The sequence below is a fragment of the Pan paniscus genome, chromosome 1 (genome assembly GCF_029289425.2).
Source record: "Pan paniscus chromosome 1, NHGRI_mPanPan1-v2.0_pri, whole genome shotgun sequence".
In the NCBI taxonomy this organism is placed as follows: domain Eukaryota; kingdom Metazoa; phylum Chordata; class Mammalia; order Primates; family Hominidae; genus Pan; species Pan paniscus.
In genome coordinates, this window is record NC_073249.2 from 68,179,399 (window position 1) to 68,203,195 (window position 23,797).

The following is a 23,797-nucleotide window of genomic DNA, read 5'->3' on the forward strand; positions in this document are numbered from 1 at the left end:
ATTATTTGCAAGATACTCTAGTAATAACCTTTTTTAACTGAATAATCATATGATAGGAAAAACACTTCTTCAGAGAACTGACTTGATCATCCTCTACTTTCTCCCTCTGCAGCGCGCTCTTCACTTGGCCCCAGGACACCAGGTTTCTAATTTTCCTCTCACCTCCCTACTGCTCCTTCTCAGTCTTCTTTGCTGATAACCGTTTTCCTCTTCACCTTAACATGAGAACTCAGTCCTGGAATCTCCTCTCTTCCCTGTCTATATTCACTTCCTTGGTGGTTTCGGCCAGTCTTAATACTTTACCATCTATACACTGAAAACTCCCAAATTTATTTCTCCAGCCAAGCCTTCTACCATGAACTCATTTATTCACCCCCTTCCCTATACTACCGTATCAAATGAGCATGGCAAATTTAACACATCCAAACTCAATTCTCCTCTTCCTCCCAACCTACTTTACCTGTGTTCTTCCCCAGCTTAGTTAATGGCAACTCCACTCTTCTTGCTGCTTTCTCCCAAACTCATATTCAATCCATCGAAGAATCCCATGAGCTTTACTTAAAAATATATGCAGAATCCAACCACTTTTCACCTCCTCCACTGCTACCTCCCTGGCCCAAGCCTCTATCATTTTTTTTATATCCTTGCTATAACCTTGATTTGAATCCCTGTTTCTACTTTTGCTCTACCAAAGGAGGTGGAGTGATCCTTTTTCAAACACAAGTCAGGTCATGTCACTCCTTTCCTCAAAACCCTCCATTGCTTTCCCATCTCACTCAGAGTAAAAACCAGAGTCTGTATAATGGCCTTCAGGGCTCCACATGATCTGACTGACTATTCCATCTCCTACTTTCCGCCTCACTCACTGCAGTTCAACCCACTGTGCTCTTTGCTGTTCTTCAAATACACCCAGCCCGTCCCCATCTCAGGATCTCTGCACTTGCTGGCCCAGCTATCTGGGACTCAGGAGACTCTTCCCCCAGATAACCACATGGCCCACTCCCTCACCCACCCACTTCAAGTCTTTGTTCGAATGCCATCTTCTCAATGTGGTCCTCCTGACATCTCCATTTAAAATTGCAACCAAGTTCTCCCTTTCCCCACATTTTTTTCTCCACAGCATCTATCACTATCTGATATACCATATGTTTTCCTTATGTTCTATATGCATTTTCCCACTAGAATATAAGTTCCATGAGGGCCGGGACTTTCCTATGTTTTACTCTCTACTGTATCACCAACATCTAGAACAGTATTTGGCACATAATAGCCACTTAAAAATTATTTGGTGAGTGAATGAGTTAGTGAATGAATCTATACTTATGTATGAATGTAAACAGAGGGGAAAAGCCTTTACTATGAGTTCAGGAAATAGTTTCCCTCTCCCTCTACTCTCTCCTCTCCATGAAAAGCCTGACAAGCAAGGTGTTCTGCCAATTAAAAAGAAGTTATCATAGCTCCTCACTAAGCACATACACCTCACCTCCCAGCCGTCATGGGAAAAAGAAAGTAACTTCCAAGATCCACTTACCAATCCCTTTATGGATAAGTAACAGATGAACAGATACTAGTATCCAATTCCAAGTATCACCTATATTACAGGATCCCAGACTCATGCAAGGACATAAGAACAGGGCAGTCCAGATGGGGTTGTTTGAGGGCCGGGCGGGGGGGACCAGTTTATTCCAGAGCATGAGTGATCCTGGATACCAATTACAATTACAGTAACACTTACAGTATCTACAATACCAGTCACAATTACAGTGTCTACAAATTTCAGGAACTATACACCTGATCCTAGGTCAGTTGGTTCATCTTATCACTCTAGCACCATAAGATAATCATAGACTCCTGCCACCTATTTGTCAAATTAGTTTTGAGTAGTTCTACTATAATGTGGAGGAGGTGGTAGGAAAAGACTGAAGCAAAGATGGAAGCCACATTCCCTAGTCTCATGGATCTCAGAACCCAAAGCATTCTCTGTAGATACCACAAAATGAGAGGAACTTCATAAAGAGAATGGTAGTTTTTCATCAACTGCGAGATGGATGTTATGCCTCACCATGCTCATAGATGAACATAAAGCAAAATCTCAATGAGACAGAAAGTGAATAGCTGTTAACCATTTAATAAATCCTGACTATATGCAGCTGTGAAAAGGCAACTTAAAAGACAGCCACAGTCATTGTTGATAGACCAAAAGATTTCTGAGGAGTTGGGAAGACTCTCAGAAAGCATCCAGACTTTAAGTTGCCACTTCTTGCCAAAAGCCAATGAAGTCCATAAAACCCCTTCCACCATAGCAGCTTGCAGCATCTTAAGTAGTCACAACAGATGCGGAAAGCATACCTGCAAAGCTGCAGAAACAGTACACCTCCAAGAAATTTCTGCCTCTACATGAGTTTATCAACAGTAAGTAAGAAGAGAAATAACTCCAACTACAGAAATACAAATGAAACATACTAGACTTCAGGAGCAAAGATGTGAGTAACTGCAGACAGGGACTGGGAACCTCTGCAATCTGGGAATTAGTCCTGATACAATAAAAGAGATAACTGAATCAGCAGATAACATAAAACTATAATGACAAAGAGAAATAAGACTCAGATCAGAATCAGAAGAAAGTCACTTCTCTCAGCCACCTCCAGCCCAGGTGAAGAGGGTTAGCGAGCCACAGTAACATTTGTTGAATGAAGAGCATTGATCAGAAGGAGAACACATTGTACTGTGGAAGACATACTTATCAGGTTAGGAGAAATAAGTAAAGAAGAGAGTTTGCAAGTCGAGGAGACCTTTGGGAGAGACAGTGCAAACAGGTAGCAATAGCCAGAACTGTCGACAGTTTTGCATTCCTTCCACCAGAGGAGGGAGGGAAGCCAAGAATATAGTTGGAGTTTGACCAAGCAGTTGACATTTGGATAGAGACTAAATGAAGCACAGGTGACTCCAGGTTGCCCTGACAATGGGAACCCTCCCCCTTACAATTCATTATAATGAGAAAAGCCACAAGCAAATGAAATTAATAGTAATCATTGGCAGAGCAACACAAGGTCATAGGGAGGCATCTAGGAAGAGTCTGTGCTACAGAAAAGGGAGGCAAACATGAGGGAAGCACTTACATTGCATATAAAAAGGTTAAACTGAGCCCACATGCTTGAGAGCTTCTTCCTACTGGGTAAACCTGAAGATTCTCCTACTGATTTGGATGTAACTAACAACAATAAATCTTACATGTTCGTTGCACCACTGAATAGAAGGTGCATAGGGCTGGGAAATAGGGGATCCCCCTCTTTTAGTGCTCTTCATGAACAAATCGAGCAGCTGGGTGAACTGGGCCTTCCCAGAATGAGGAGTGGTAGAAAGGAAAATCAATACAGTTATATTTATATTTGCATCTTATTGGTGGTGGTTGTGGTGATGCTTAGTGAGTCATTTTTCTATATGCAGAAACACACACATATATATGTATACATGTATTTATAATACTAAGCTGACTAGTCATTCATAGTTAACCTCGTGGTACGCAACCAGTGTATATAAGTGTGTGTGTGTGTGTGTGTGTGTGTGTGTGTAGGAACAGTCCAAACAGGTAGCAGACAGTCCAAACAGGTAGACAGTCTTTGGGTGACAGTCCCCCTAGCCCTAAATCCAGCCATCAGAATAGCAGGAGGCCTTCAGTAAACTCAAGTTCAATGACAGGCTGGAAGTCAGAGTATGTCAGTCTGTGGGCCCTGGACACCCATGCAATAAAAGGTTTCAAAGTATCTGCAACTTGATCTCCTCCCCTCCCTCCTTCCCTCCTTAGTGAGCAAAACTAGAGAGAGGAGCAAGATCTCTGCCTGTGTGTAACTTCTAAACCTGTGGTTGACAGGTAACTGGAGAGAGACAGGGATTTGAAGAGAGCACTATGATAGCAGGAATCATGGCACTTTTTTCTCCCTATTTCCCTAGTGCCTAGGACAGTGCTTGGCATGTAATAGATGCTCAGTTAATAAACACTGAAAGAATGAAGGAATGAACAAAGAAACTAATGAATAAAAAATGAGTGGTTCTTCAGCTGTGCTCCTTCTCCTCTCAGTACCATCTGAATCTTGGCTAAAGAGGACCAACAATCACGCCTGTATCCTCAAATGCAACACTTCTCCTTTCAGGCTTTCAATGCATTTATCACATCACTTAGGTGAGTCTACACATATAATTGAAATGCATCACTCTCAAAGCCCTCCATGTGACACCAGCCACTGCAGGGCCAGTGCTGCAATTCCTAGAGGTGCCTGGCTAATTTGAGTGGCATGGCCTCAAGACAACCTTTACATCTCAAATGAGGAGTGACTGCACTCATCAACCTTGCCTCCCCCTCCCCTCCTTCCTGCTGCCTCCCACAGCTGGTGAGAACTGCAGAGTGTCCTCCAGGGCTTTCTGGGTCACGCTTCATCCCTGGGCTTGCTGGGTGTAAGCTGGTCCTTGGGACTTCTTCACTGCCCTTTAGAGCTTTAGCATAATAGCCAGTGACTCTTTTCTGCAAACCTTCAGTCCTGCCTTGCTCATCCTATGTGGGAATGGATCCAGGTTAGCAATGGACCTCTACTAAGTACTTCCTTGTACAGGCCTTACACAATCCTTGCTCTTTGGGCATTATAGTCTAGTCGAGTTTCTTCTGAGACACAGCATTTCCTTTCCCTCCAGTGTAAATTATATCCAAAGCTCTTTCTAAAGGGTGCTTTGTATAAGCCACCTTATGTTCCACCTAATAAGTTTTATACAGATAGAATCAGGCTAAAAAGATCTAGAGAAGAACTGAAGGAAACAGAGGGCACCTTAAGGTAAAGGCAGATGGTGGGAGTGTACATAAGAGGCATGATCATTCCAAAGTTACTGTTTTGGGGTGGGCTGGCTGAATGCAGGTAAGGGTACAGTCCTTCAAAAGCACCTGCCCAAACTGCTTTACCCACCTAGGATCCATGTACATCAAACCACATACCTCAACTCACTCTCATTTTTGAGCATACAGTCTGCACCAAGCCTTTGATAACTTATTAAAATTAGACTCTGGAAGATGGAAGAGACTTCATGATCACCCTACCTTCTGTCCCCATGCAGGAATCCCCAACATCCCTGACAGGCAGCTAGACCAACTCAGAACCTTCTCAACATGTCTGATCATGTGAATCACCAGGGCACTTGAAAAAAGCACAGCTCACTAGCTATACAAAGCTACACAAAATTAGAATCTCCAGAGAAGGGGTCTGTGAATCTGAATTTTCAACAAGCACCCCTGGTGAATCTCACAATTAAGCATGCTTTTTATGTGTGTGTAATGCAGTAGTTCTTGACAGTGGCTACATACGAGAATCAGATAGGAAGCTTTTTAGAAAAGTCAATGACTTTTCTAAAATGACCTTCACCCCTAAATATTCCTACTTAATTGGTTTGGGATGGAGCCCAGTTGGTATAATTGTTTTTCTTTTCTTTTTGTTCTTTTTTAGTAAATTATCCCAGATCCTGAGGGGGTGATAAAATTTTTTAAGCTTCCAGCTAATTCTACTGGGCAGCCAGTATCATACATTAGTACCCTTCACTATACCCTACCACCACGTCCAACCAACATATTCTGTAACTATTAAGTTGATCTGACTTAACTAATTTGTTCACCTATCCAACATAGGATGTAATTTCCTAATCGTATTAAGAAGCTGTGTACTTGTACGTAGCAAGAGGCCAGACAAAAGAGGGTTATGAACTGCTAAGGCTTATCGCAGTTGAGTCTTCACCTCCCATTCCCAATACACCTATATCCATAGCCCTCCCTGTCCCCGGACTAGCCAGGCCAAACAACCACAGAAGCCTCCATCCAGGGTTCTTCCCTCCTCCTTCCAGGTCCCCACCAGCTCTACTCACATTGTACAGCACGGTGGTCCACCCTTCCATGGTGATGCACTGGAAGACAGTCAGCACAGCAAAAAGGATGTTATCAAACTGGGTGATCCCATCATTGGGGCCGATCCAGTCCTTGCATTCATAACCAGCTGGGCAGCCCTGCACACCACATGGGTGAGGGGGGTCAAATCCTTCTAGAATACCTGCAGACACATTTGGAGGGTAGGGGATAAATCACATGGTGTTTCGCATGAGCTGGAAATGACCCCAGGAAGCCACAGGCAAGCAATTCCATTCCCCCACGGAAAGAGGCCTGCCCTTTTTTGTCTCAGGCTCCCTCTCCTCCCTGGCCTCTCTGCACCTCCCAGCTCACATATCATGTGTTCAATCCAATGTTTCCCAGTCTCCTGAAAAAGGGAGCCTCTCCTCCACATGGTCCCCTACTCTCTGCAAGCTTCATCCTCTACCCTCACCTGAAGTACCACAGGAATTAAGAGGACTGAATCACACGGCACACTTTGAGGAAAAGGCAAAGTGAGGTTTTCTGGCTTCAGACTCCAGGATGAGCCCTGAGTTCTTCCTGTGTTTCTTGGGGACAGTTATAAACTATGGTCCTTTTAGGGGGGTTTAACTCCTTGTTTTTCCAGCATGGATTCCTGGTTTTGAATAAAAGATAAAAATAAAAAATAGAAATCCAAGGTGGAAGGTGTTCTTTTAAGGTTCTTTTCATAAAAAGCATGGTACTTATTTGGAATTCTTCAGCCTGCCTCCCATCTCCTTTCCTCCTAGGATACTCAACTCAACTTGAAAAGAACAAATGAAATACAAAGATATGAGAATTTCGGGTTGTGTACCCTAACAATCTCCCAAGCACACTTGCAAACCAAGCTCAGAGCTCCCTCAGTTCTTCCACACCACGTGTGGGTCAAAACAGAGAGCGAGAAGATGGTGAGAAGGATCATGAAGGGAAAATGTCTCCACAGATCCAGAGGGACCCAACTCTGACTCTGGACTCCTAGATCTCACCAGCCTGTGGGCCAGAGAGGCCACTATACAAAAAGTACTTATTTATTCAGTCAGAGGCTGCTGTACAAAGAGTCAAGGTGTATTGATTCAGATATTCAGAGAGGCTGCACTTTTTTTTTTTGTAGACAGAGAGATAGGGACAGAGAGACACTAGTTGTCCAGGCTGGCCTCAAACTCCTGGGCTTCAACAATCCTCTTGCCTAAGCCTCCAGGGAGTAGCTGGAACTACAGGTGGGTGCCACTATGCCTGGCTCAGACAGATGACTTTTCAAGTTCATTCCCATGGCCCTTGACCATGGGATAGGGGAGCCAAGACCATCTATTTGAAATCTTCCAACTACATATTTGCTTTGCAATATTAATGTCAAGTGAGGATATCTAGTCTCGGTTGACTGTGCCTCAAAAGGCTGCTGACTAGAAGCTTCTGATTCTAATTCCAGGGTCAGAATAGGACATACTTTTCCAATGAGCCTCCAAGTGCCCTGAAATTACCCCAGTTAACAGAGGGGAGAAGGGAAAAGGAGAAGACAGAAAAGAACGACCCTACCTGAATTGTTCATGAAGCATGCTCGATGTAACTTGCCACTGTAGAACTCCAAACCAATGATAGCAAACATCAGGATGGCAAAGAAGAGCAGAAGGCCAATCTGCAGAAGAGGTACCATGGCCTTCATGATGGACTTCAACACAATCTGCAGGCCTAGAAGGAAGGACAGAGAATGACCAATGCAGCCGTCCCTCAGCACCATCTGATAGGGGAGGATTAGTTTCATTCCCTCATTGGTTTCATCCATGCTGCCTTCTACTTCTGATAGATTAAATTTATTAGAATGTGCTCCTTTCCTAAAGGAAATTAGGCCCAGCTCTGATAGGCTGTAAATCCTTCAAGAGCTGGGACAAAGTTCATCTTCCCATTCACACTATCTCAGACCCAGTTCTCAGTCCCTGTTGGGGAAGCACAATTAGTACAAGCACTATTCAGAAAATGCCATATCCTTTGACCCACACATTGCATTTCTAGGATTCTAGCCAAGAAAACAGTCAGAGATTTGAATAAAGATTTAAGTAAAAAGGTGTTTGTTGCAGCACATTTATAGTTGGAGAAAAACTGGAAATAGCCTATTTTTATTTTTTATGCCATCCAGCAACATAAAACATAAAAATGGCTAAATAAATCATAACACATATAAGAATTTTTTTGTTTTGAGACAGAGTGTCGGTCTGTCGCCAAGGCTGGAGTGCAGTGGCGTGATCTTGGCTCACTGCAGCCTTGGCCTCCCAGGCCCAAGTGATCCTCCCACCTCAGCTTCCTGAGTAGCTGGGACTACAGGAGTGAGCTGCCATGCTCAGCTACCTTTTTTTTTACTTTTTTGTATTTTTTGTGGAGATGGGGTTTCACCATGTTGCCCAGGCTGGTCTCAAACTCCTCCTGAACTCAAGCGATCCACCTGCCTCAGCCTCCCAAAGTGTTGGGGTTACAGGTGTGAGCCACCATGCTCAGCTGATTTTTTACTTTTTGTGGAGATGGGGTTTCACCATGTTGCCCAGACTGGTCTCGAACTCTTCCTGAACTCAAGCAATCCACCCAGCTCAGCCTCCCAAGTGCTAGGATTACAGGTGTGAGCCACCGCACTCAGCCAAGAATTTTTAAGGTTAGGAAAATAAAATACTTATTTCAGGATATAAAACTACAATCTACATAATGATTTCAATTATATTAAAATGCACAGGGGAAAAATGAAAAATATTGAAATTTTAACAAAAGTGATTTCTGAGTGATAAGATAAAGAGCACTTTTCTTTTTTGTTGTTTTCTTTACTTTCCACATTTTCTGTAAAGATTTTCTATTATCTTTTATATTTGCAAAAAGTTAAATGTAAAGTAAAATGTTACACCAGATTGCTCCATCTCCACTATTTATTACCACTGAGGCTTCCTCCCAGGAGGAATATTGTTTGTTTATCCCAAATTCCCTTAGACCTGGATCCAGCTGAGGACACATGAAGAAAGTTCTTAGCAGAGCAGAAAGAATGGCAGATGCTCACTAGGTATCCCTGACACGAGCTTCAAGGGCCGCAGGACACGCACAGCCCGGAGGGTCCTCAGGTCCACATGAGTATTGAAGTGGGTTCCTGCAGTGGCCAGGATGCTGCAGACAGAGACACAGAAGGGTCAAGGTTACCAGTCTGGTTTTCCCCTCTTGTTCCATGCAGGAAGCGGGGCTGAGGCAAGCTCAGCCTGGAAAGCACACAGCGCCGACGCCAGCTGTATGTGGGTGCACCTGAGCTTGGGTGAATCACCAGTGGCTCCAAGTGGAATTAAATTTAGCCATCTGGGTTTTACTTTGCAAAGAAGGAAAACTTATCATCATACCAGAACCCTAGTTCCAAATCCCAAGCAAAACACAAGGTCCACAACATCTGTCCCATTCCTGTCCCCAAACCTTGTCCCCTTTCTCCTCTCTGCCCTGTTTCAACTCCTTCCCCTCTTTCCAACCCACTAGGCCCTTGTATTTTTTTATTTCAAAATTTTCTTAGGTTCCCCTGTCTATCTCCTTCAGGAAATTTCTCTGGATTAACTGCAGTAAAAAAGTAACTCACTCATCTCTACCTTGACAGAATTTTTACCAAACAAATCAATTATGCTGATGCTTGCAACTGGAGAAGATTTTCAATGGTCTTCACATAGTATCAGTATTTTTATAATTGCACAAACCACTCTTTGACCATAATTGGATTTCTTCCTATTTTTCCATGTTCCACAGCCAAATCCAGAAATACACACACATACAAATCCATAATTCTATTAGATTGTGTCCACCAAGGAGACAACTTATTTCCTATAATCTCATGACATTGCAGGGACTTTGGAGAGACAAGGACATATATGTATTTATGAAAGACACAGCAGAAGATTAAGAGCAGAAGAACTGAGTTTAAGTCTGACTCACTCTGTTGAGAATGGGGTGACTCAACACAAGTCTCTCAACCTCTATGAACCCCACTTCTGTCATCTCTAAAATAAGGGGGTATCGTGGTCTAGTTATAAAAATAAAATGACATGGTATTTAATATTAAGAGTATTCTATAAACTGTAATGTACACACAGACATTGTGGCTAATGCAAAGCTTACTAATATTAATAAAATCTTAATTTAAAACTTGCTCATTTTATTCTTCTTCCTGTGAAGAATGAAAGGAAGTTTCTCCCCCATAATCCCTCCAGAACAATCTCAGCTACTCAGAACCATCAGGAAATGAGGCATTCAGAAAACTGGGTTCCTCTATAGTCAAATGGTGGCAAGAATGGCTTGTTTTGTTTATTTCTGATGGAACCTCTCTGAAATAGTTCAAGTATTAAAGAAGGTACCTGAAGTTCCTTCAATATTTGACGTGTCTTCAATCTCAGAAAAAGAACTGTATGGAAAGTGCATGCCCTATGGCCCTCAGAAGCAGACGTACAATCATTAGGTACAAATCATACAGACCAGGACAACAGAATCGCAAGCGGTAACTAACACAATTAGTACTGCCAACAGCCAAGCGGACAGCTTCATGTGCTGGCACCCTTCCCAAAACTCCAAGTAACCGGGAGCTACCTGTAGAGCATCATTAGGAAGTAAAGAGGGATCCTACATGGGGTAAAGGTTATTTAAACAACCAATAGAGATTCCTGTCAACTTTAAGATTCTCTGAGTCTACGTTCATACTACCTAAAAATAAGAAGCAGAAAGAAATCCTACTCATAAAGAATCTCAAGAGCTAGACAAGGTTTCTGAATCTTCCCCATCTCTCCTGAGTCACACTTCCATGCCATCGTCAGAAACGGGGGGACTTGGGGCAGTGGAGTCTTCCACACTCCTTTTGACTCTATCTTCCAAGGCCAAGGAAAGACATTAAGGAGGGGGTCATATAATTTCTAATAAGTAGGGAAGGACTAAAGAGAAAAAAGAACGAGAAGCAACATAGAAAATAGAACTGAAAAATACGACAGAAATAGAAAAAGAGAAAGAGAGAGATAAAGAGAAACTTCAAGGATAGGTGTGGAGATAGAGAACCACAAAAAAGAAGGAATCATTGTTTGGCTGGTTCTTGTAATAAAGGTAAGGTGCACAGCACAGTCTCCTGTGCTACCGAGGTGGGAGACTCTCCTTTCATGATGATGTCTTTCAAACACAGTATGCAGAATATGAGTTAGAAATTAGACTTGTTTCCTAGGATACTCAGATACACATGAGACACTCTTTTCATATCATAAAGAGCCCTGTTGGAAATGAAAATTTCCTCTCCAACCCTGAGTTTAACAGTTATGTTTCAGAACATGGTGATAGAGGCAGAAAGATAAAATTAAAAGGCAAAGATGGCTCAAATGTAGAGGGGAAAAATGGTAGAGGGAAAGAAGAATAAGATGATAGAAGAGTGAGCAGTAAAAGAAAATGTAGGGATATAAACAAGAAAGGAAATAAATAAGAACTGGGGGGAGAAGCAAATGTCAGAGAAATGGGAAAGAGAACAAAAGCAAAGCTAACTTGAAAGAGGGAAGGAAAAAGATGGCATTTGTTGCAGGGGTCTCACAGAGCCAGCTATGAGGTATGCGCATGTCACCAAGTTAGTCTTTGGCTGAAACTACCTGCTCCCCAAATTCTCCCAACCACACTGCAGCCAGGGCCATGCAGCCTGTGGCCTTGTGCTGTCCTGGGCCTCCAAGTGTTCTTTTCTGTCCTCCAGTGCAGGAGGGCTACCAACTGGGTCTTTAATTGAGGCACATTGGCCACTGGAAGCTTCCTAACTCCCACCGTTCCAATACTCCTTGAGGCAGGAATGACAGCCGGCTCCCTGTTCACCTGTTAGAAAGTAAGCAGGGACAATGGGATTCTTTTTTTTTGAGACAGAGTCTTGCTCTGTCGTCCAGGCTGGAGTGCAATGGCACGATCTCAACTCACTGCAACCTCCGCTTCCTGAGTTCAAGCGATTCTCTTGCCTCAGCCTCCCGAGTAGCTGGGATTACAGGCATATGCCACCACACCTGGCTGATTTTTGTATTTTTAGTAGAGACGGGGTTTCACCATGCTGTCCAGGCTGGTCTCGAACTCCTGACCTCATGATCTGCCTGCCTCGGCCTCCCAAAGTGCTGGGATTACAGGTGTCAGCCACCATACCTGGCCAACAATGGAATTCTTAGAGGAAAAAGACAATAAAGGAAAATAGCCCTATTCTGTGCTCCCATAATGTGTCCACCTCCATCACTGCCCTAACCACATCCTAGAGAAATTCTGTTTTCTCATCTGTCTCTCCCACTAAATCTGAAACACCTCTAATGGAGGCACCATTTTACTCATCTCTACCCCCAAAACCTAGCCCAGTGACTGGCAAGTAAGAGGCACTCAATAAAGGCTTGATGAATTGAACTTGAATTGCACTGATTAAATTAATAAATTTGTTGAAGCAGAGGTCAAAAGGAGAGAACATCAAGGAAATCCTAGAACTTACTGAGAATAGGGTAGCAAGCTGGGATACTATTCAAACATACATGTGTTTGAGTACACAGGAGAATACTGGGAATCTATACTCAAGCATTTAGAGTCTAATGAGGATCTTCTAATATTCTTTTTTAAAAATTTTAAATTCTGAGGTACATGTGCAGAATGTGCAGGTTTGTTACATAGGTAAATGTGTGCCATGGTGGTTTGCTGCACCTATCAACCCGTGACCTAGGTATTAAGCCCAGCACATATTAGTTATTTCTCCTGATGCTCTCCCTTCCCCTCTCCCCACACTTACCCGTGAGAGGCCCCAGTATGTGTTGTTCCCCTCCCTGTGTCCATGTGTTCTCATCATTCAGCTCCCACTTATGAGTGAGAATATGCAGTGTTTGGTTTTCTGTTTCTGTGTTAGTTTGCTGAGGATAATGGCTTCCAGTTCCATCCATGTCCCTGCAAAGGACATGATCTCATTCCTTTTTATGGTTGCATAGTATTCCATGGTGTATATGTACCACATCTTCTTTATCCAGTCTATCATTGATGGGCATTTGGGTTGATTCCACATCTTTGCTTTTGCAAATAGTGCTGCAATGAACATACATGTGTATGTATCTTGATAACAGAATGATTTATATTCCTTTGGGTATATGCCCAGTAACGGGATTGCTGGGTCAAATGGTATTTCTGGTTCTAGGTCCTTGAGGAATCACCACATTGTCTTCCACAGTGGTTGAACTAATTTACATTCCCACCAACAGTGTAAAAGCATTCCTATTTCTCTACCATCTGTTTTTTCTTGACTTTTTAATAATCGCCATTCTGACTGGTGTTGAGATGGTAATATTCTTGAAAGACTCTTACTGAGGACTGGACAGATCCTGTCCCATGGGATCTTCCCAGTTCTCAGTAAGAGAGCTAGAGAGACAGAGGAAAGAATGGAAACTCAGAAGTTAAAGACTTGCCTCCTAGCAAAGCTTAAGTATTGAAGTACACACAGCTCAGCAAAACTATGGGCCTTGTAAGTACCAGGGCTTAATCAGGAGGCTACTGGAAAAGTAAAGAGTTGAAAATGGCCCTTGATTCTCAGTCTAGTGGAAGTAGACAGACACATAAAAGAAATAATTATAACACACCATGAAGCATTATAACAGAGTTAGTTACAAAGTGCTATGAGAATGGGAAACACCGCAGTGACAAATACAAGGTGCTTGCTGTCAGTTAGCATTTTCAAATGCTATGTCATTAAATCTTCAAAATTTTCCTCATATTGCTACTGTCTCCATCTCATAAAAGAGCAAGCCAAAGCTCAGAAAAAATTAAATTGCTAATAAATGGTAAGATCAGGAGTTAAAGTCAGTTATCTTCTGATGTCAAAGCCAGTCCTTTCCCCACCCTGCCATTACGCTGTGTAATGTTTGCCCAGTGCTGGGAGGGTCCACTGTTCCTTAGTCCAGTGTGTTGCTAAAAAATATCAAGGTTTTTTAGTTTTGGTCCCCAAATGGGCAAGTGAGCATTCTTCCCTTCATTCTAAGGCCACAAATTACCAAGCGCCACAGATCACTTGCCATATCTCACTCTCAGGACCAGACTCCACGCACCTCTCCTAATTACTATGTACAAAAGTAGCTTAATGGCAGGTGATGATTGCTGCAATATTTCTATATACACACATGGAGAGACACACACCACAAAATCAGAGTGGGGCCACTGAGAATAACTCCAATTTTGAGTTAATAAAAGCCTAAGCTCTCTGCTGTCCCAAGAGGCATATATCTGTGCTCCTCAAGAGCACAAGCGTGTTTTCCATTTGTTTTGTCACTATAGGCACACAGCCCGGTGGAAAGCTCTGTATACAAGGGGGGGCTTAATGCCCACTTTGCCCCCACAACAGAGGACAGTTGGAGAGTACACTCAGCCCTCTGACCACCACCAGCACAGGTATCATGTTCTGCACACAGTCAAGTTCAATAACTATTTCCTGTTAGAGATCATGGCTCAACCCTACCTTGAATGTTTTTACTTTTAGGTGTCAGCAAATAGGAAGAGAATGGAGATTGATACAATCCTGATGATGCAGCACAAGTCTTTCTCATTGTGGCCATAGTGCAGTGGCACAGCAGAACAGAAGACAGAGGCAATGCTCTGGGCAATGAGAAACAAATCATCTCTCCCCAAGTTAGTCACCCAAAGAATTCTCCAACCTTGCATTCCCTTTGACCTTGAGGTTCTTTCCTAGCCTCCTTGTCAATCCAGGTCTATAATATCTTTTCACAGGCACATTCACTGTACAAGTCTATGCCTGAAAATACCCTGAAACAGTGGTCATAGGTTCAGGGTTGCCAGCTAAAATGCAGGACACCCAGTTAAGTTTGAATTTCAGATAAATAATTTTTAGTGCAATATTTGTACAATGCACAGAATATTCATTGTTTATCTGAAACCTAAAATTCAAATTTAACTGGATGTCTTATATTTTCATTTGCTAAATCTATCAGTTACACTTAAGTAGTAACCAGAAAAGACCAGATAAAGAGCTCCCTTCTTAGTCATTGCCCCAGCCCTAGAAAAAAATTTCCAATTTCTCTTCTGAAAGGAGACACAAGCCAGAGATCTTTCACCATTAGGTCCAGGATGTCTTCCAAGCTCCAGAAATTACCCATATCGATACCAACAAAGAACCTTGTTAAGTTTTTGAAAGACAGACTGTTCATCAGCATCTGTGAGAAAAGGCTAACACTAGCAAAGGATGTTAGATGTTTAACCAGCCCATGTGATGAGGAGGCCATGAGGAGGCAGCAAGGGACCTAATACAAGCTGAATTTCCAACACAAAGTTGAGTCAGAATATCATTCCCATGGGTAGTTGACATAAATGAGTTGCTGTGTCCATTCAAAAGCATTCCATACGTGGTTGGTTCCTTTATCTGTCATTCCACTTTACCTGTCGTGCCCCTTCCTTTAAATCTCTTGGATTCACTTCCTAGGCTCCAGCCTCCCTCCTACCTGGAATGCTTCTCCTTTGCCTTTTCTCCCTGGCCTAAACAATTTGATTCAGACCTCAGGGCCCAGATGACATTCTACTTCCTCCTTGGAAAAGGTCTAAGACCAAAAGCTAGTTGAACTAGGATTCTGAGAAAGGGATAAGGCATACGCTCTCCAGTCACACTGGCTAGTTTCAAATCCCAGTTCCATCACCTATACTAGCTGTCAGGCTTTTTGCAATTGCCACTCTGAGCTACAGTTTTCTTACCTGGAAAAAGGGGATAGTGCCTTCCTAAGAAAGTTAAAACAAGGATTAAAAAAAAATAATGCTTGTAAAGTTCTGCACATAGCACTGATTTACCATGGAGGTTCCTGGTCATAAACAACAGAAACAGATTTCAACTGTCTTAAACTGCAGACCCATCAGCTCCCTCCCTCCAAAAAGGTATACTGAGAAGATACCAGGAACTCACAGAATTGAGGGGATATTGGAAGACCAGGCTGGGAAAAGAGGAAAGCAGAAACCTTGTTGGGGCAGGGATATCCAGGTCCTAATTGAGAAATCTGTGAACGTTACCTGTTATGGCAAAAGGGACTTTGCAGATGGGATTAAGGATCTGGTGGTGGAAAGAATAGCCTGGATTATCCAGGTGGACTCGAGGCACAATCACAGGTGCCCTTACAAGAAAAAGGCAGAAGATTGACTAGACAGAGAGAAGGCAATGTAAGGACAGAAGCAAGTTATTCTGCACCTGGCTCTGAAGATAGAGGAAGGGCCCAAGGGCCAAAGAACACAAGAATGCAGCTCTAGAAGCTGGGAGAGGCAAAGAAACGAACTAAAGCCTCTGGGGAGGAGAGATGGGAAGCACAACCCTGGATTTTAGCCTACTGAAAGTGATTTTAGACTTCTGACTTCCAGAACTGTAAGAAAATACACATGTTGCTTTAAGCCACCAAATTTGTGGTCATTTGTTACAGCAGCTGTAGGAAACTAATACACTTGGCAAAGGTCAGAGATTCTGGGAAATCTGATTCTTAGGCCACTGTGGCTATTGGTATGATTATAAACATGAACTGTCTTGCTGTTGTTGCATCATCAGCTTAAGAGTAAAGTCAGAAGAAGCATGTGGTCAAGGTTAAGTCCCCCTGCACCCAAATCCCCTACCACTTCCAAGGTGAGCAAGACTCCCCGCCCAGGAACACACAATAAGATCCTCCCAAAAGGGAAAACTGGTGCCACTGGGGAAGCTGAATGAGGAAGAACTTTAAAAAAAAAAAAAAAGTATACTACAGTTTGTCTCATAGAAAATAATTAGGTATTACAGAGGAAGAAGAGAAATAATATATCAGTTTTCTTATCTATAAAATGAAATGATCAGATAAACAGACCTCTCAGACCCCTCCTGGCTCTAACTCTGTGAGCCAACACCTGCCTTGATGGTGCTATGCTTCTGTAGCTCACACCAATCTCCCTTCCTCTCAACATCCAGAGAGCTGCTCTATGTTTAACTCCCAATTACATACAGTTCTTATATCTTAGAACATGGGTCTGATCATTAATGAGTTAGATCCTCGTAACTCAGTTCAAAACCAGCTTCCTGATGGCAGAAACCATCTTTCCCATTTCCACACACTATGGCTCCTTCTGGAACAATATGCAAACAGTAATGCTCTAGAAATGCCCTTCGCTCAAGGAGAAGTGGGTGTTAATACATTTCCAATTGCAGATTAGTTGGACTCATCCACAGACGCATCCACGGAGCTGTGACTGGGCCCATGACACCTAATAATTGGATATCCAAATTAAAGGGGGTGTAGCCACATGTGTAAGTAATTATGATCTATCAAAAATCTACTGAATTACACATGATGTTTTGCTCTCCATTTCTTTTAAATTACTGAAGTGTGATTTGATTTGGGAATCAATTTCTGGAGACTTTACTTCATTTTATTTTTTAAAAAGTCCCTGTGTATTAAACTGTTCACATAGAGATAAGCCAAAGAAAATCAACTTGACCAAAATATATCTGAGGGAAGAGGACGAGGCTGGGAAAGGTGTAAAAGATGTCAAGCCCAGCCCAGATGGCTGCAAGCTGCCTCTTCCTCCCCACCTACTCTGCCGGGGCCCCTTGATGCCATCAGGCTTAGCTCCATCCCAGAGCCCAAGACTTACTCTACAATCGAGATACTTCTGACCATATGCCATGCAACAGGCCCTGGCATTATAGTAGAGAACAAGACGGTGATCATGGCTGTCCTTGCGATACTTAATGAAAGAGACATACATTAAATAGGTCTCAATTATGATAAGTGAAAGGTCAGGGAAGGAAGCTTCACTGTGGAAGTGGCAGATGAGCTAAAAAGTGAAGCTGGAGTAGGTCAGAGGAAACAATGTGGGAAGAGCATCCCAGATGCAGAAAAAGGCCTGCACAGAAAGTCTTGAGGCACAAAAGAAACCAGCATATCTGAAAAACTGAAACAAGGTTGGTGTGGCTGAAACCTAATGAATCAGGGGAGAGTAGACAGTAAGGAGTCCGAAGAGGGCCAGGCACAGTGGCTCACGCCTGTAATCCCAGCACTTAATGGAGGCCAAGTTGGAGGAATTGCTTGGGCCCAGGACTTCAAGGCCAGCGTGGACAACATGACAAGAACCTATCTCTATGAATCTCTATGAAAATAAATAAAAATAAGCTGGGCATGGTGGCATGTGTCTGTAGTCCCTGCTACTTGGGAGGCTGAGGTGGGAGAATCACAACCCCAGGAGATAGAGGCTGCAGTGAATCACGATCACGCCACTGCACTCCAGTCTGAGCAGCAGAGAAAGACTCTGTCTCAAAAATAAATGAATGAATGAATGAATGAACAGATCTGGAGAGACTGGGAAATGTCACAGAAGGAAAATTTTATAGGCTGTATTAAGGTTTTGGACCAAGCCTGGCAGTGTTCAAAGAACTCCAGGCTTAAATTTGGCAATGGAACACCAGGTTAACCACACTGCTACTCTAAGCTCAAAAGAATTTTCCTGATTAACTATTGGTCTTTTACCTTCTCCCCAAGCCCCAGCCCCAGTTGCCATAACTGGGTGTTTACCTTGGTCTCTGTACCTAAATTAATGCCACTTTCTCTATCCCCACAGGCCATTCCTGGGGCGGCTGTGCTGGCTGCCTTCTCTGCAGCAGCCTTCCCTGACAACATGCATGCTGGGGAGGCCAGGCAGCTCTCCAGACTCCCCTGTGGGTGAATGTAGATTCGTATAAGCAAATCATCCACTGTCCTGGGTAGTGACTGGTTTAGGAATGAGCAGGTAAGCAGGTAATGAAACTCAGGCCCCTGAGTTAGAACAGAAAATACACTTCGGGCTTCAATTGACCTATGTTCTAGAACAAAGGTAAAAGCATATAAAGTGGTGATTTTCAAGCCTTTTGGATCATAGTCTACATTAAGCAATGTATTTTACATCACAAGCCAGATGTGTGTGTGTGTGTGTGTATATATATATATATATACATATACATATATATACACATATATACACACATACATAAAATTACATAATGTTTCATAAAACAGTACTCTTTATTTGTGTGATGTACTCATGTTTTCTCTTCAATTCTTCCTTACTTAAGGTTTTAATCAACTAAATGCATTTCATGACCCTCCAAAGGAGCTGATCCACAGTTTAAAAAACCCACCTCTACAGAAGACAAGGCAGACCAACATGAATGGCTGCTTTAATAGCACCATGCAGCTTCTTGGTGTTATCCCAGAATGATGAAACAGTTTGCCTTGAAAGGTTTTGCTGTGCTTTTCCAAGAACCACAAACACAGCATTCTAGAAGAGAATCTGTTCCCTCTTATGCTACCTGAAGCAACAACATCTTGCTGCCCTCCAGAATGGACAGTCTTAAAGCTCTTTCTCTCTACTCTTTCACACACACTTCGAAACTGTCATGGGGCAGTGACCTGTTTCTGATTGGTTGGTTGGTTTGGAGTTTCTTTTGTTGTTTTCCATTTGTTCATTTGTTTTACAGCTTGGTGGGGTATATTGCTCAATACATATGGCTCTGAGTTAATTTATGGCCAAACTGGAACACAGACTTTCTTCTAAGACCACAGACAATATATAACAGATAAGAAGCCATGATATTTCTTAAGAGGATGAGAAGGGGAATAGAGTCACCTTGAGCTCTCCAAGAGAGATCTGTGCCATTTCTAGGAGGGAATAAAGAGTACTGTATTTAACAAAAGTAAGGCAACCCCTTCTGGAATTTAAAATGGCATTCATAATTAAATTTCAGAAAAATCCTAGTGGGTATGAAGTGGTCTCAATATATGCCTTTTGATGAGAGTAAAAATCATGGCCTAAAAATCCTTTCTCCTTCCCCACCAAAAGAAAGCTCAACAATCAAAACCACCACACTAAGAAGAAGATGTTGTATTGATGTTTGGGGACAGACAATTGGTGGTGGGGAGCTGCCTTATGCATGGTAGTAGTATATTTAGCAGCATCCCTGGCCTCTAACCACTAGATACCTGCGGCAACCCCTCCTGCCAACCCCCTCCCACCTCACCCAGCAATGACAACCAACAACGTCTCCAGACATTGTCAAATGTCCTCTGGGAAGCAAAAATCACCCCTAGTTGAGAACCACTGCTATAGGTGAACCTCTCAGATAGAGGTTCCTTCAAAACTGAGAAATGCTTAATAGCCTGATTAAAGGCAACGGCATATGTTTCACATTAGTCCCTATTCACACTGGGAGAACATACACATAGCTCCTCTCTCTTTCTTCCTGAAACAACTCCTCAGAGCATGAAGCTTGGCCTGAACGTGTATCCAAAGGAAGCCTTCATCTCACCTTAACCTCAAGAAGAGGTTCCCCAAAGGATGCCCGACGAAGAATACAGAAATAAAGAGTTTTGTTTGCTTAACCTCAGTATGATAGAAACAAAGGTCAAGTTCCTACCAATGGTCCTGCATTTCCTTCTCTTTTCTGAGAAAGTCCCTGATTATTCACTCAGACACAGCTAGGAGAAATGCCAAGAGATGGAGAAAAACTCTGTCATTCAGGCCCAGGTGATAACAAAAAGAAAAAGAAACATTTCTTATTGTTGTTTCACAGTTTATATAGCCCTGTTCCATACAGGTACCACTATCCCAATTTTATAAGTTTGAGAATTAAGGTTCAGAGAGAGAAACTAGCTAGCTCCAGGTCACTGAGATAATACATGATCAAGCTGAGACTCAAACCCAGAAATTTAGATTCCAAATTTGGAGTGCTTTCAAAAGCTACAACAGATAATGGCTAATAGCTAGTAATATATCCCAAAGGCACATATATTTGACAAATGCATTCTCTAGGACAACCAGAGTTGCCTCTCTGCAGAGCTTTATGGTATCCTATGATTGCAGCATCATATGAATGTTACCAAAACTGTGCTTCAGAGAGTTGGCAAAGGAAAATTGCTGGAGAGGGAAATCACACATTATAAGAAATCATCTACATAAATACGTGTTCTTTGAGTTGTTTTTCTAGTAGTGGTGAGGGATTTCTGTTGATCTACCACCCACACACTTTCTCTCCGCAGGTGCCCCCCAGGACCAGGAACAAGCAGTTGTGAGATGGCTAGTCAGGGATAGAGTAGGACACAGCTGAAGACCAGGATCCAGCTAATTATCCATGTGGGAGCCACACCCCCAAAAGTGGCCTTGTTACAAGATGCACTAATGAACTCCAGTATCCAAGTCCCATGATTAGCTATATAATCCAGCACTGCCCACAAAGAATGTACACCTATTGTTTTTACTACTAGTCCCTCCTCTTCCTCTGACAACAATACTTCATCCCTAAGGTCTTTCCAAAAATTTCAGGGCTCTTACATGGCACTACTGGACACAGTTAACAGGATCAGGGGCAGGAAGTTCCTTCCCTGGATGTTTGGAGTTAGAACCAATAGAGTTTGGTTGATCTCTTCTGAAGCAGCTGAAGCCATAAGCTAAAAGGCTCAAGAGCTGTCACTATCCATGTTTTCTCTTCCAGAAGAAAACTGGCTACAGTGAGAGAGAAAAATAAAGCCACTCTTACAGGGCCAAGAGGGAATGAAAAGAGGAAATAATTCTGGTGGACCTGGAGCCCTATTTCTGCAATTCCCAAGGCCTATTTTCTAATTCTGCCTGCAGCGTGGCAGTTTTGTGAAACATCATTTCCCTGAAAAGTACCTCCTTGCTCAAACTAGTCGAAGTTAGGTTTCTGTCACTCACAATAACCCACTTGCCTATTCCATATAGATAATACCATCTAGATAAGAAACCAAAGTGAAAGATGGTATAACTGGTGTGGCCAGACTTATAAGAGCCTCAAAAGACAGGCTGACTCTCCTGTTATGGGTAAATGCAGTTAGTGACTTAAGGTGATGCCAATGCTCACTGACCATTCCAAAAATCCTAGGGCCCTTAAAAATTATGCTAAATCTACTCTGCCTGTGCTCTATAAATGGAACAGCAAAGCCTACGTGACAGCACATCTCTTTACAGCATGGTTTCCCGAATATTTTAAGCCCACTGTTGAGACCTGCTCAGAAAAAAAAAAAAAAAAGATTCCTTTCAAAATATTACAGCTCATTGACAGTGTACCAAGAGCACTGATGGAAACAAAGATTAATGTGGTTTTCATACCTGCTAACACAACATCCACTCTGCAGTCCATGGATCAAGAAGTAATTTCGACTTTCAAGTCACACTATTTAAGAAATAACATCTCAGAAGACTACAGCTGCCATAGATCATGATTCCTCTGATGGATCTGGTCACAGTCATTTGGAACCTTCTGGAAGGGACTCACCATTCTACATGCCATTAAGAACATTCACGATTCATAGGAAGAGGTCAAAAGACCAACATAAACAAGAATTTGGAAGAAGTTGATTCCAACTCTTATGTATGACTTTGAGGAGTTGAAAACTTCAGTGGAGGAAGTAACTGAAGATGTGGTAAGAATAGCAAGAGAACTAGAATCAGAAATGGAGCCTGAAGATGTGACTGAATTGCTGCAATCTCATAAAACTTTCACAGTAGGAACTGCTTCTTATGAATAAGCAAAGAAAGTAGTTTCTTGAGGTAAAATCTACTCCTGATGAAGATGCTGTGAACATTGTTAAAATGACAACAAAGGATTTATAATATTACATGAAATTAGTTGATAAAGCAGCAGCAGAGTTTGAGAGAATTGACTCCAATTTTGAAAGAAATTCTACTGTGAGACAAATGCTATAAACCAGTATCACAAGCAACAGAAAAATATTTCATGAAAGGAAGAGTCAACGGATACAGTAAAGTTTGTTCTTGTCTTATTTTAAGAAATTTCCACAGCCACTCCACCCTTTAGCAACCAGCACCCTAATCAGTCAGCAGCTATTAACATCCAGGTAAGATCTACCAGGAGCAAAAAGATTACAGCTCACTGAATGCTTAGATGATCATGAGCACTTCTTAGCAATAAAGTATTTTTAAGAGATGTACATTGTTTTTCACATAATGCTACTGCACACTTAATAGACTACACTATATGTATAAGTTACACTATAGGGTAAACATAACTCTTATATGCACTGGAAAACCAAAGAATTTATGTGACTTTCCTGAGATATTTGTTTCATTGCAGTGGTCTGGAGCCAAACAACCATTCTCTGAGGTATCCTTGTATAGGAAAAACAAGGAAAAACCCAAAACTATGTAACTGGCATGGAGCCAGTATACCAATTGGAGAGTGTGCAAGCTTTTTTCTTGATATCATGTTAGCAAGTGTCTTAATCCCTAAGATACCAAAATGATGCTTCCTTTTCCCCTTCTGGAAGACTGAAAAATTTACTCACTCATGATCCTTGAGCAAGCCAGAGTCCTCTTCTCATGACATCAAACACTGACGAGTGTGGGTTAACACTGAATGGAAAGCTGGCCAAAGAGATCTTTCAAAGTATGAGGAAAAGAAAAACCCAAGCAATAAAACTCTACTTTCTCATAGTGTTGTGTGGTATGGGGGGACAGGGGCCCTTTTTTGGGCAGTCTGGGAAATATCTAGTTTAAAGGATCTGTTTGAGTTTATAAAAACCTTCTCAAATAACTCTTTCAGACAAGTCACAGATCCATAAATTTTAGACAAAAATATATATTTTTCCATTGTTCTACTTTCCTAGTTCTGCCTATGATGCCTGAAAAATTGATTTGCATGACAGGCATAGGCAATCCGCCTCCTAGGATGACAAGTATTTAAAAGAAAATACCCAGTTCCCCATACTTGCATAGAAGACAAACCTACAATTACAGTGCTTGATGAAGAGGCAATTATAAAGTTTTATAAAATATCAGCTGTCTGTCGAGCATCAAAATGAACGAGAGCTATTTGTCAGAGAAAACAAAATGCTTTTTATTTTT

The 23,797-nt window shown here is 42.2% G+C and overlaps 1 protein-coding gene across 3 annotated transcripts in view; it reads right to left on the reverse strand.

The window, feature by feature from the left end:
* Nucleotides 1-23,797, reverse strand: part of CACNA1E (calcium voltage-gated channel subunit alpha1 E) — a 498,274-nt gene that overhangs the window by 226,346 nt on the left and 248,131 nt on the right. For all 3 annotated transcript variants that reach the window (XM_057301979.2, XM_063603599.1, XM_063603598.1), the window contains exons 6-8: nucleotides 8,949-9,052; nucleotides 7,451-7,603; nucleotides 5,899-6,080 (exon numbers count right to left, since the gene is read on the reverse strand). In XM_057301979.2, the coding sequence (XP_057157962.1) occupies nucleotides 5,899-6,080; nucleotides 7,451-7,603; nucleotides 8,949-9,052 (439 nt within the window). The remainder of the gene's footprint in view (nucleotides 1-5,898; nucleotides 6,081-7,450; nucleotides 7,604-8,948; nucleotides 9,053-23,797) is intronic.